This window comes from Pelodiscus sinensis, chromosome 2 (assembly GCF_052426305.1).
Source record: "Pelodiscus sinensis isolate ZL-2025 chromosome 2, ASM5242630v1, whole genome shotgun sequence".
Classification (NCBI taxonomy): Eukaryota; Metazoa; Chordata; order Testudines; family Trionychidae; genus Pelodiscus; species Pelodiscus sinensis.
Genome location: NC_143053.1, coordinates 179,422,560 through 179,436,930, shown reverse-complemented (window position 1 = coordinate 179,436,930; position 14,371 = coordinate 179,422,560). Strand labels below are relative to the sequence as shown.

Here is a 14,371-nt window from a genome sequence, read left to right as displayed (position 1 = left end):
TGCGACATTGGCGGGAGGAAAAGAGTTTGCGCATTCCCCCACCCCCAGGTCTGGATTAGCCTGGGGGCAAGGGAACTGCAGGGCGGCCATAGGCTGGATCCACGGGCTTGGCAGGCTGTACCCAGCCTGTGGAGGACCCTTTGTCCATCCCTGATCTAGGTGCTGGTTCATCACCCTGAGCCTACAGTGAGCATGCCCAGAGGTGGAAACTGGATTTTATCCTACTTTATGTAACATGAATGCCATGTCAGCTGAGTTCTGATTTCAAGATCTCTAGTATGAAGGGTGAGAAAAGAAAAATACAACTTTATTGTGAAATGGCAAGCAGGATCTTCAGAGGTTCCATAGGGGTTTGTTTTGGGACCGGCTCTGTTCAATATCTTCATCAACGATTTAGATATTGGCATAGAAAATATGCTTATTAAGTTTGCAGATGATACGAAGCTGGGAGGGGTTGTGCCTGCTCTGGAGGATAGGGTCATAATTCAAAATGATCTGGACAAATTGGAGAAATGGTCTGAGGTAAACAGGATGAAGTTTAATAAAGACAAATGCAAAGTGCTCTACTTAGGAAGGAACAATCAGTTTCACACATACAGAATGGGAAGCGACTGTCTAGGAAGGAGTACGGCAGAAAGGGATCTAGGGGTTATAGTGGACCACAAGCTGAATATGAGTCAGCAGTGTGATGCTGTTGGGGAAAAAAAGCAAACATGATTCTGGGATGCATTAACAGGTGTGTTGTGAGCAAGACACGAGAAGTCATTCTTCCGCTCTACTCTGCGCTGGTTAGGCCTCAGTTGGAGTATTGTGTCCAATTCTGGGCACCGCGTTTCAAGAAAGATGTGGAGAAATTGGAGAGGGTCCAGAGAAGAGCAACAAGAATGATTAAAGGTCTAGAGAACATGACCTATGAAGGAAGGCTGAAAGAATTGGGTTTGTTTAGTTTAGAAAAGAGAAGATTGAGGGGGGACATGATAGCAGTTTTCAGGTATCTAAAAGGGTGTCATAAGGAGGAGGGAGAAAACTTGTTCATCTTGGCCTCTGAGGATAGAACAAGAAGCAATGGGCATAACTGCAGCAAGAGAGGGTTAGGTTGGACATTAGGAAAAAGTTCCTAACTGTCAGGGTAGTTAAACACTGGAATAAATTGCCCAGGGAGGTTGTGAAATCTCCATCTCTGGAGATATTTAAGAGTAGGTTAGATAAATGTCTATCAGGGATGGTCTAGACAGTATTTGGTCCTGCCATGAGGGCAGGGGACTGGACTCGATGACCTCTCGAGGTCCCTTCCAGTCCTAGTATTCTATGAATGTGTCCCTTTACAGCTAGATGGAAGTGGGGAGAGACCCTGGGCATGTTTATGTAAATACAGTTTGCTCATGCTTTGCTTAGAATTGTTAAATATTCTGTGGTGTTTGCTCACTGTAATCAACTTGGCTGATGCTGGGTCACAAATTGTGTTAATATTAATTGCAATGTCTGTAATTACTGTGGGAATAAAAAAAAAAGGATGGATGAAGAGGAACCCCTAGATATTGAACTCAGCCTGGCTGCTGCTGGGTTCACCTGGCAGAAGGGCTACATAATCATCAGCTAAATTTTTGTGCAGGGACTCAGAAAATAATTTGAGCTTCAATTTCTATGTCTCATGGCACTTATTATTTTCATTCCGCATAAAGATGCAATGGTAACATTATTAAGAGTAACAGACTATTTCCTCTATAAAAATGTACAGAATTTTTTTCATTACGGTCACTGCTGGTGCCTGTTCCTTGGCAATATAAGCTTTATAGGACCATGTGACTAGATTTTGATTCCACTGAAAGTGTGATGGGGTCTCCATAGAAGGCTAAGGGCATACTTCCTAAGATGAAAGTGAGCTGATTGGCCACGGTCCTGTACAATTGATTTGGTGCTGCTGACGTTTAATTTAATTGTATTTATTGCATGAGTGTTGGCTGGACACCTAGAGCCTTGGATAAAAGGATTTATTGATTAATATCTAAATAAATAATAAGACTATTGTAAATAGTTTGAGATTTACCTTTATCTTATTTCTGCAGATCAAAGAGGACTTGGTTTTTTGAGATCCCTTGAGTGTCTTTGCCAAAAATGGAGGCCCTCAGCAACACGTGGACTTCCCCTAAACCACAATCATGTAATCAGTCCCTAAGGTGAGTAGCTATGTTCCCACAGGTACCTGTAACTTTTCTGTCCTATTGTCATTGGCCAGAAACATCCCAATGTTTATACAACTGAATCACTGGTTATCTGTCTTTGTTCTTTTCTGCTGATGCTTTGCCTTAGATGGAAAGTACATTAGTCAAAATTCCATATTGTGCATGAGAGCTTTCCGAGCAAGAATGATATTGTGCCCAGTCCTAAATTCCTTACTCTGGCATATTTGAGTGGGAGTTTTCACTTGGTACAAAGCCATCAGGACTGGGCAGTGCTTTGGGCTCAGGCTGAAGTAATTTGAGATGCACTTTGTTCCAGGTTGAAGTCAATAGAAGTATTGGCCTGAATTATGATTTAAAGACTCAATCTGCTTTCATTTAAATACCCTCATAGACTAAAACATTGCCATATATATTGTGTAATAATTACAATTATTATGATATAGATTATATGGCACTTCCCTTCCACCTCCCTTGAAAGATCCCCAAGCTGTACTTACAGGATTCCTTCACAAGCCCCCCAAAAATGTATAACTCACCACAAGGCAAGAAGTGATCTATTTATTCCATGATTCAGAGCAGTTAGCAGAATTTTCACATTTAAGTCAAAACAGAAAATAACTGAGCCAAGAAGATAAAAGGTTTTTCTAAAGATTTAGATCTATTGGACATTCACTGAAAACATGTGACTTTGTTGTATTACTGAATCTTTTACAAATGGGGTAACCATGAAGATATTTGACCTTTTGTGGCCAAAACTGTGCTACTAAACTGACACCAACACAAGTTATCTCTAGAGACTACAACCAAAGAGAATGCTGCAAGGTTAATTTAAAAAGTGGTTCTTCACCTGTATGATTGCTTAACACATATACTCTAAGAAGGCATTTTCCTGCTTGAGTTTATTTTAAGACACCCAGTAACTTGCTGTGACAGGACGAGGGGAATACATGAAATAACTTGAATATAGTATCAACAATGAACAATAAAATAAGAAACCATAGGAGAAAGTATTTTTTAAAATTCTGCATATGTATATATTGCATTGTATAGTTTTACAGACATTTATATCAAGGATATAATATATGTTTTAAACACTGATTAGGGGATAACAAATTATAATTTTTTCCTTCTGTATAGAAATGAGAGTGTGATTCTTCTTTTTGAGATAGTTTGATATTCTTTAAGAGGAGTACTCGTACTCTTCAGCACTGCGGCGTCCAAAATCCATCCAACCCATGTAATCTCTGTCGTTTATCCTGTGTGTAGGGTCAATGTTCTGTACCCTGTTTCCCATAACTGAGATTCTTCCAGTAGGACCTAACAGTTGAGACACAAGAGGAAAAGAATAAATTAATTCAATCTTTAGCTTCACCTAATCTCATTTTTGTGTCTGTCACTTATTAATGGGCACAGTAGCGAGTGTGCTTTGATTTATACCATTTTCTTGGGAAATACTGTAAATATTGGAGGAATGTCCTTAGAATTTCTTGCTTTTATGAAAATGAAAAGCATACCCATTGGAGATTTGCTATGGAGATTTGTAATTGTATGCATTATAATTTGTGGATAGCCTGACTAATAATCTTCATGTTTCTTAACACCTAAGGAGAGTCTTGCACTATTTTAAGGGTCTCTTCTGTGACCCCATTTGGCACATCATATCCTCCTTCCCCACATCCCCATTCCTGAATGTGGACATGATTCTTGTCCTTCTTCTTGCTGCCTGGCCACTTAGAGGAATGAGGAGGGACCTGGTTGCTTCACCCCATTTGCTCAGTGTTCTCTCTGGTGTCTCTCTCTGATTTGTTAGGCAGCATGAGGAATGCTCTGTGATGAGCTAAATTTAATTGAGAGCAGGATTATGCCTGAGATGAAGACTCCATGACAGTCCTCTATGTTGTATACTGTGCAGAGGATGAGAATACTTACTCTAACATAGCACCTTTGTTATGAGTGGGACAGACATAAGACATGCAGGTTTTCTATAGTAGCTGTGGGCTGGTTTCTATGGGTGTGTCTAGACTACACCTCTCTGTCAACAGAGAGATGTAGATTAGGCACATCGAAATTGCTAATGAAACCGGGATTTAAATATCCGGTGCCTCATTAGCATAAACATGGCCACTGATTTTTTTTCGAAATGGAGTTTTTTTCTCAAAAAAAAAAGGCAGTCTAAATGCGGATCTGTCAAAAATAAAGCCTTTTTCGACATGTTCTGTAAACCTCATTTTTTTTAGGAATACAGGATCTGACGAAAAAGGCTTTATTTTCGACAGATCTGCGTCTAGACTGCCGGTTTTTTTTAAAAAAAAACTCTGTTTCGAAAAAAGCGGTGGCCATGTTTATGCTAATGAAGCACGGGATATTTAAATCCCTGCTTCATTAGCAGTTTCGATGTGCTTGATTTGCATCCCTCTGTTGACAGAGGGATGCAGTCTAGACGTAGCCATCTGAGAGAATGGTGTGGCTAGAAATTACAGCTGTGCTGGAACTCTGAGTACTATTACTTTGGGTAACTAAGGTTTTTCTGTACTTTCTTCTGCCATAGTATTAAAGTGCTGATCTCTGCTATGCCTTTTTTGTCCGACTATGTTTAAAGCATTGATAGGATATAAGAGAAACATTTTCTGTGGTAAATCAAACCCCACATATGGAAAAGGTGATGCCTTTATCTGTCTTAACACATTACAGGCAGTCCCCGGGTTACGTACAAGATAGGGACTGTAGGTTTGTTCTTAAGTTGAATCTGTATGTAAGTCGGAACTGGCATCCAGATTCAGCCGCTGAATCTGGACACCAGTTCTGACTTACATACAGATTCAACTTAAGAACTCCAGGCGTCCCCAAGTCAGCTGCTGCTGAAACTGATCAGCAGCTGATTCCAGAAAGCCTGGGGCAGAGCAACTCTGCCTCGGGCTTCCTGTAGTCAGCCGCTGGTCAGTTTCAGCAGCGGCTAACTTGGGGATGCCTGGGGTAGAGCAGCTCGGGTGCTGCTGGGTTGGTCCTGTAGCGCGGCCGCTCCTCGGCACTACTGGACCAACCCAGCAGCACCCCAGCTGCTCTGCCCCAGGCGTCCTGATTCAGCCACTGCTGAAACTGATCAGCAGCGGCTGAATCAGGACTCCTGGGGCTGAGCAGCTGGGGTGCTGCCAGGTTGGTCCAGTAGCACCAAGGAGCGGTGCTGCGGGACCAACCGGCAGCGCCCCACCTGCTCTACCACAGTCCCCGTGCTTTGCTCCACATCTCCCTGGTCTGCTGGGGGGGGCACTAGCTGCGTCCCCCCCCAGCAGACCAGGGAGATGCGAAGCAAAGCGGCGGAAGACCCGGGCCGGACCACGGTGCTTCCAGATCAGCGCCGCGGTCCGGCCCGGGTCCTCCGCGGCTTTGCTCAGCGTCTCGCTGGTCTGCAGACCAGGGAGACGCTGAGCAAAGCCACGCAGGACCCGGGGCCGGACCCGCGGCCGCTTCCAGATCAGCTGGAAGCGCCGCGGGTCGGGCCGGGTCCTGCGCCGCTTTGCTCAGCGTCTCCCTGGTCTGCAGACCAGGGAGACGCTGAGCAAAGCCGCGCAGGACCCGGTGCCGGACCCGCGGCCGCTTCCAGATCAGCTGATCTGGAAAGCGGCCGCGGGTCCGGCCCCGGGTCCTGTGCCGCTTTGCTCCCCGTCTCCCTGGTCTGCTGGCTCCCGCAGCAGACCAGGGAGACGGGGAGCAGCTTTTCTTGCCCCGGAGGAGGCGGGCGGCAGGACCGGGCGTCCCGCCGCTCGAGTTCTCCGGGGCGAGAAAATCCCCGTTCGTAACTGCGGATCTGACGTAAGTCGGATCCGCATAACTCGGGAACTACCTGTACATCATTAGAACCGAAAGAATTTAAAAATGTTAAATGACTCTGCTTCTAGTCAAAGAATGGGAAAATGTGTACTTCCATGGATACATTTTAAACTTCATTTGCAGTAATACTTTTATAAAAATAAGTTTAAACTTTCTACAACTAAAGTCAATGACATAGTTCCCAATAACTTCAATGAAAAAGGAACAAACACTATATATTGTTAATATTTAGCTTTGACCCAGATCTGTGAGTTTTTAAATGTACAAAATTTAAAAGCCCTCAGCTCTATAGCATATACTTGCTATTTATATTTTAAAGAACACCTGCTGTCACAGTACTTTTGTTGTAGCTTTCTGCACAGATGAAATGATTCAGCACAAAATAAAGAACCTATGTTCAGGAATTTAACTCCTTTTGTTGATGATTGCAGCTGAGAGTACATATAAACTGAATTGATCCCCCCACTCATTAGATACTTACTTAACTAAATGTATCTATTAAAAAGTCTGATTGATTAACAAGTTAAGGCTCTCAGTTAAATCTTCATAATTCAGAATATGTTAGTATGAGGTGATGAGAGTGGTTTCTTGGTCTAATACCACTGAGATAGTCCCTTATCTGACCTAAAAGACTTCTGAGTTCGCAAATCAATTATCAATGGGGGCTTAATGTTTTTTTGGAACCATTGTGATTTGCCCTGACAATGACTTTTTAATGCATGTGTCCCTGACTTGACAGGCACAATGTGCCTTCTCTACCCAGCTGCCAGATACATGGTAGAATACTTTTAGGATAACTTAATTGAAAGAACTGGTAGGTCATGCAAAGTAAACTGAATAAAATAAGAGGTAATCTTAATTACCTTCAAATCTCTGAAGGTGGCCTATACACTCTCCAGAGCCATTGGCCTTCCAATATTTCAACTTCTAGAACCCAACCTTAACCTCATGGGATAATAACTTATTTTTCTCCACAGTTATAACTAGAAATATTAGCCAAATTGGGCCTCTCTACAAACCATAACCAAAAACATCACCACTAACCATTCGTGGCACAGAAAAAATTCCTATATGTATAGTGTCTTCTAGCTAGTAAGAATGGATTGAACATCCTAAAAGTGACTAAAACTGGACTAGAGGGCTGTCTTGAGATTACTTGTCATATATCATTTGGAACTTACATATCAGCCATTTTCAAAATTTAAAAGCAATATTATTTTGATGACAAAATTACAACACTGAGCAACCCCTTATAGAACACACAAGCCATAAGGGTCTTCTATTAAAGGAGGCTAATATAAGTTGTAGATAATAGTCCTGAAAAGGAAGCAAATGAGAGGCCACCATGGGCTTTTAATCAGATCCAGTCATATAAAGGTTAAATATTTTTGTCCTGTCACTTTGAATTGTATTCCTTCTCTGGTGATCATGTCCGAGTCCAGGACTACAAACAATTCTAAAAATAGGTGGGATTATTTTGTGTGTGTGTGCTAATGATCAGGATAACTTATATTCCTTAACATAGCCAAAGTGTTCCTTTACTATAGCAGTTTGAGATAGTTGGCGTTTCAACCAGGAATTATGGAGAATGCACAAACTATGAAGCCACACTAAAAAAGAATATGTGTGGAGTCCAGCACATTAAGCCCTACAGTGAGGCTTCGTGGAGGGAGAACTCACAAGTGAACTGGCCTCCAAATGTGTGACAGAGAAGAGCTCTTTGTTAACCTTGCATAGGCCAATGTGGATGGAAATGGGAGGGAAAGACCACTGCTTGGGTAACACAAATTCCATCCTAAGTACATGAGGGGAGATACTTCACTCCCAGAGAAGAATTAATTGCCCAGCATCAAAACAGCTGTGTAATAACAGGCAAAGACTCTATCCTTGGCCCTCATACCCACCCTTTTCACTTCCAAGATGTCCTTTCCTACAGTGCAGGGTATAGAATATAGGAATACTAAAGCAGCTGAAAAGACCTCTGAAACCACGTGAAGAAGTTTCGTCAGTACTTGGCAGCCATCTTGCTCACCAGAAATGCTCTGCAAGTAGCTTGCCTCCCAGAATCTATCTATCTATTACTCAGATACAACACTGAGCTCTTTTACAGAGCAAAGTTCTTAAAAAGCAAATTAGCCTCTTACAGGGAAGTGTGAATGGACAACTATTTGCAAATGTTTAAAATCTAGTATTTCTTTTGGAAGAACAAGTATCTAGCTTTACAGGAGGAAAACATGACTCCGTGTGTGTATTTGCATGTATAGGTATATACTAATATACCTATAATCTATACTAATATGTATACATGCAGTGTAGTGTAAATAGTGTTGTTTTGTGCAAATACATGTTTTATGGGCCTTTATCCTTAATCATGTTGGTAGACTCATTACCTTCTCAGGTAGGTAAGTACAACTAATGAAAGCATTTGAAGAATCAAGGCCTTACATTGCATTACTCTGTTGATACTGAATACAAGCAATCCTAACTGCAACACCACAAAAGTTTGCAGTTGTACAATTCTATTGTATTGCATACAATCATTAAACTAGAAATGTAAGAAATTTTTATGATACGTGTATAAAAGCAAATGTTCAGTTCCTTATTAATATTTTTCAATAGTTCCTTTACAAATGTAGACAATCATAGCAGTCTCTTCTGTCCTTAAAATCTGTAAATGTGGAACAGTGCTGAATCTCAAGGGGAATTCTTTTGACATAGACACATGGCATAATAAGCAGTCTATTACCTTTTCTGGCTTGTTGGAGATATTTGGCCAACAAAGCTCCAAAGTTGGCTTTTTGGTCAACATTTCCATCCAGCCGCTGGATAGGTTTCAGCTGGCCAGCAGATGAAGGGACACGAACATGTCGGTGATGTTCTGTCAAGCTCTGCTCAAGCTCAGTGGCCACCGGATTGTCATTGTGCGAGCCTGTAGCCTGCTGTCCGAAAGCGCTCATGGAGAGCACAGCAAGGAACACGTAGATGCAGATACCGCTGTACATAGCTGGAGGGAAAAGAAATTAGAAGTTGTTGGAATGGTGAACTTCACTATATTTAATACTATTCCCTTCCCTCCTTTTTGAAAAAAAAAAAGTGCTGGCCTCTGAATAAACTAGATTTTAGTGTGTACTGTAAACCAAGGATTAGTGTTAAATGGGAGAAAATAAGATTGGCAACAGCATACTTGACAAGTAGGTAAAATGTTTCTAGATTTAAGAGGCAGTAGAGAGATAGGGCTGTATGTTGGAACAAGTAGAGATATAAGCAATCTGTTGCAAAGCTCTTTGCTGAAGAATTCCCTTTGCTATGCTCCTGTCTCTCAGGGCGGAACATCTCACAATGTCACTATCTTTTTAAAATACACAAGTGATACAAATATTCAGCTTTGAAAAGCTGGGAAAGATGTTTATTTTAGCAATGTGTGTTTTGTTTGTGCTTAATTGTTTCAGCTCTTTTACCATATCGTGGGGAAAGGGAGGATTACCAAGAGAAAGGATAACAAAATCTTACTCCAACAATTGAACAACTGTGGAATAAACGTGGCGCTCAGGTGATTTATCAAAGCTATACAGGAATTAGAAATAGAATGATTTGGAGCAGTATTTTTTTCAGATAAAATAGAGAATTTAAGTGTTATGCATATTTTCTTGATTCTATAAAATCCAAACAGACTTACTTTACATATTCCAACTATAATACAGGACATGGATTTGCATTAAATCATTATAGAAACGGAAAGAGCTCTTTTAGAAATGTAAAATAAGTCTTTAATTTGCAAACAGTCCATTGTTCAAGAGGAAATATTGAACTGGATCCTTCTTAATACTAGTGCTGTTTTCTGTGTGCATATTAAATATTTCATGGCTAACCCCCCTAAAACTTACAAGTTATTTGACAATGTACAATAAAAAGAGTAGCTTGTGTCTCAGATATGAACTGTTAAACCAAATTTGCCCATCACATACATTACATTTAATTATGCTTGAATGTGAGGCAAACAGGTGTTCATCGGAATTGTTATGAGAGAAAAGAAAAGTTTCAAAGTGGTAACAATTCAGGATTCTACAGCCCAAGCATAATTAATACCTTGTCACTAAGGTATCAAGTACATCTTTGCTACTTGCTTAAATGCAAGTAGCAAATGCATAGACTCCGTATTCTTTATTCTTTTCATATAGAGATGGGTGTTCTAAACTACTTCATATAATGAGAGTGACTCAGAACTAAAGTTCAGTATTTAAATACACATATTAGTTCATTTTCATGATTTTGTATCTGTATCATGTAAATGATTACTTTTCAATTCCAATGACAAATGCTGTGCAACCCTAGGCAGCTAGATGTTCAGTTACAAAATTGAAACACATTTTTGCTTTTTCAAGTATGTAAAATGATTTGTTTAATGGCATAAAGATGTTGCAAAAAGAACAATAGCACCATGCATTATTCCCTGCCCCCTAAATATAGTAAAGTTCTGAACATTAAATCTTTAATATTAAATACCTAATTTCCTCTAGTGAAGGTGTCTGTGAGAATATACCAGACCACTATATTGAAAAGTCACGTTAAAAGTAAGTGCACAGTCACATCATTTTTACATTTTTCTATCAGCAAAAATTCAATCAAACTATGTCTAAAGAGTTACTGAGCCATCATCTCCTACCTTTAATGAAGATAGTTTTTCCTCCTTCAAATCAGAATGAGTACTGTTCAGGTTCGATGAGTTAACCGTTTGAAATGCTGCTCCTTAAGTAGTCTAGTCCAGTACTTGTTGTAGTGTCATCTGTTTGCACAGGTCTGACGCAGATGAGGTATCACCACATGCTCAATTGGATGCTATCGCTTCGTAACAAATTAATTTATCTATGATGGGGAAAGGGTTCAAAAATCTGTTAACAGAAGCTCTGCGTCCTTAACCTTTTCCTCCCCAGAGTTTCTTTGAGTGTGACAGATGCCAGTGTCTTTTTTGTTCACTGGTATTATAGTTGAATTACGCAAGTGGCTCTGCTTTGGTGAGGACACTAATGTCTTTTCACATTACACTTCCAAAGTCCAGAAAGAATGCACCTTAACTGGGTTTCAGTGTCTGTATTTCAGCTTTCAATGAGATAACGTGCTTTAGCTAAACATGTACTCTCTTTCCTTCTCCAAGGAGAGAGACAAACCTAGAGAGACTCTTTCTTTCTTTCTTTCTTTCTTTCTTTCTTTCTTTCTTTCTTTCTTTCTTTCTTTCTTTCTTTCTTTCTCACACAGTTAAGACGGGTACAGAGGCTTTGTGGCTCATAAGGTTCCTTTAAATATAATTTTCACTCCATTTATGTTTAAAAACTTGCAAGTAATTGTTTCTGGTTTCTGTAACCCTTCGCTTAAAGAGCAGTTAAAGGCAAATTGCTGGCGAGCTGAGCTCTCAGCACTTATTAGCGATGGCTGATTTTGTGTTTATTTATGGATTCTCTAAGTCCTGCATTTCTATGATGTAGTCTAAGCAGCCGAGGCTGTCTGAGAACCGCACAGAATAGCACCCCCCCCCCCCCACACACACATACTGAACGTTGAGAGCGCGTTGGATAATGTCTCCCTATGCTCGATCCCTGAAACAGCAGATTGTGTGCGACGCTCTCATCCATACTCCTCGAGGGTTACTTTTCCAATGCAATAAACACTTGGGGGAGAGGGGGACACTAAAGGGAAGCGGGTTCCTAGGACAAGTGCACTGCAGGCCAGGCTCTGCTTCCCCAAAGGGCACAGTCCCCCGAGAGGGAAGGAACAGAACAGTAGGACCGGCCCCCTGTAACTCATGTTGACACAGGCCCAAAGTCCGATGTGCCCCGAGGGTTGCTGCCCTGGTGGCATGCGGGGTCGCTAACTGGAGCCCAGGGGGCACTGCTGAGCCGAGAGGTGCAGCGCCCCCTGCCTGGGCGCGGTTTCCATTCCAGCCGGATGTCCCGTGCGGCTCCCTGTGCCAAATGACCAGAGGGCTGTCTGCGCCCCCGGGCCCCGCGCGGCTGGAGCTCTGGGAAGCCCTGCCCGCCGCACCCCTCTGCCCCGCGTCCTCCTCCCCGGGCAGCCCCTTTCCTGCCCCTGCGCGGTACCCAAGTGGCCACTAGTGAGTCGCCTGCTTCCTTCCCTCCTCACCCGCCCGCGCCCTGCACAAGCCGCCCGCGCCCCGGGATTTAGCATCAGCCTTCGGGAACGCTAAGACAGGTGATTGCCCTTGGGGGTGGGCGCAAGGTGCGAGCAGCAGCCCTGGCCCGGCCGGAGAAGCCTGGAGGCGCTGGGGCACTTTGCCCCGCAACAGTGACCGAGGCACCAGCTTCTTGTGGTCTCCGCCCCCTGGCCCGGACCGCGGCGTGTGCACTGGCGTGGGGAGGAGGCGGCGGCTCCGAAGTACCGGAGCGGCTTTTCCCCCACTCGCTTCCCGCGCCGCTGAGCTCCCGGCCAACCCAGCTCGGGAAGCGAGTCTCCTCTTACCTGGCTCCCCCCTCCTCTGCCGTGCAAGCCCCTCCGCCTTCAGTGCCGCCGACACCGCACTAGGTGCGCCCCGGCTGCTTTGCTGCGAAGTGACTTCGCCTGGGCTCGTCTTAACCGACCCCTCAGCGCCACAAGCCATACCCGGGTGCGGATCCCCCCGCCCCCCACTTCCAGTCAGGCAAGGAGCCCGCGCAAGCCGCCTGCTTTTTCAGAGCCCGACTCTCTCCCGAGCCCCACGTGCGTGGTGTGGTCACAAGCAGCAGCCGCGGTAGCGACTGAGGCATGGGGCGTAGGGGGCAGACCCCCAGGCAATGGTAGTCGAGCCGGGGAAAGCGAGCAGCCCCCCCCCCCCAACGAAAACCGCAGGGGGCCATTTCAACAGAAACGAGGAGAAGGGGCTTATGGCAATGACAGGGGCCGATCACAGTCTCTCCCATTTCATCCGCTGCCACAACTTCACACGGTCCCCATGCACAGGGTGATTTCCCCGCCTCGCGCCGCTCTCCGGCGCTTGTACCTCTCGGGGTGTGCCTGTGGCATGCGCTACGGCTGCTTGATTTTGCAGCCCCCCTCAGGCCGAGATCGCCCTCCTGGCATTTAGTGCTTTGTCCTTTGTTCTGCCTCCCTCCCCGCAACTGGCTTTGCGAGCTGGCACAGCCTGCCCCGGGAGAAGGGCGGCTAGGCGGCCAGCCCACCACAGAGGGCGCCAGGAGCTCGCTTCCTACCTCCCCGCCCTCTGTCCCCCTGGCCTGCATGTGCCTGGGGCCTGCGGGACCTGCCTTTTTAACTCGCCTTGATCCTGAATCGCCTGGGGGAAGCAGTGCAAAGAGTGGTGTGGAGAGGGCGGATAAAGAAAAGTTATTTATTAGTTCCCATAATAGAAGAATTAGAGGACACCAAATGAAATTAATGGGGAGCAGGTTTAAAACGAATAAAAGAAAGTTCTTCTTCACACAGCGTGTAGTCAACCTGTGGAACTCCTTGCCAGAGGAGGCTAGGACTATAAGGGTATGTCTACACTACAGCGCTAATTCGAACTAACTTAATTCAAACTAGGCTAATTCGAATTAGCGCATCTAGACCCAAAAACTAATTTGAATTAGCGTTTTGCTAATTCAAACTAGCGCGTCCACACTGATCAGGTCAGTAGTTGCTTTGTGTGGCTGCTGTCTGAGGCTATCTGAGGCTTGTGCTTAAATGGACCCCCCTGGACAGCCGGTTCTCAGCTTTTCCGCTTGCTTGCCTACCTCACCGAGGGACAGCAAAGTGTTTTCCTCTCCACCTGCCTGTGTCAGTGGTTCCCATTGGGGACACCGCCGCAGTTGGCACCATGGAGCCAGAGCTCACCCTGGGTATGCTGCTCCAGTTCTTGGACTTGCTGCTGCAAGCCTGCCAGCAATGGGTGGAGGCTGCTTTGCACCATCTGGTGCACGTCAGCCCCCTGCCTCTCTCTCTGGCCTCCCTGGGGGTCATGGAGGAGCGGCAGCAATGCCCGGACATCAGTGTGCCCCGCCGCATCTGGCGTCTGGACACCAGCAGCGACTGGTGGGACCTCCTTGTCCTGGAGCGCTACGAGACCAACAGTGGACCCAGAACTTCAGGATGAAGAAGGACACCTTCCTGGAGCTCTGAGAGTGGCTCACCCCTGCTCTGCGGCGACGGGACACTCGCATGAGGCCCGCCATCCCTCTCCAGAAGTGTGTGGCCATTGCCCTGTGGAAGCTCTCCACGCCAGACAGCTACCTATCCATCGGGAACCAGTTCAGCGTGGGGAGGGATCCACCGTCAGAGCAGTGCTCATGCAGGTATGGCACCCACCGGCCACTGGGCTGGGAGAAAGGGGGACTGCAAGGAAGGGATGGGCCGCCCCAGGGAAAATGGGGGGGGGG

The 14,371-nt window shown here is 44.8% G+C and overlaps 1 protein-coding gene across 1 annotated transcript; it reads right to left on the bottom strand.

The window, feature by feature from the left end:
- Nucleotides 1–2,727: 2,727 nt before the first annotated feature.
- On the bottom strand, nucleotides 2,728–13,100 carry CCK (cholecystokinin). Its single transcript, XM_075921855.2, has 4 exons — nucleotides 12,483–13,100; nucleotides 10,675–10,874; nucleotides 8,758–9,015; nucleotides 2,728–3,500 (listed from the first exon to the last, which is right to left on the bottom strand). Exons 3-4 carry the CDS (start codon nucleotides 9,011–9,013, stop codon nucleotides 3,364–3,366), a joined length of 393 nt encoding a protein of 130 aa, XP_075777970.1. The 5' UTR covers nucleotides 9,014–9,015; nucleotides 10,675–10,874; nucleotides 12,483–13,100; the 3' UTR covers nucleotides 2,728–3,363.
- Nucleotides 13,101–14,371: the final 1,271 nt, after the last annotated feature.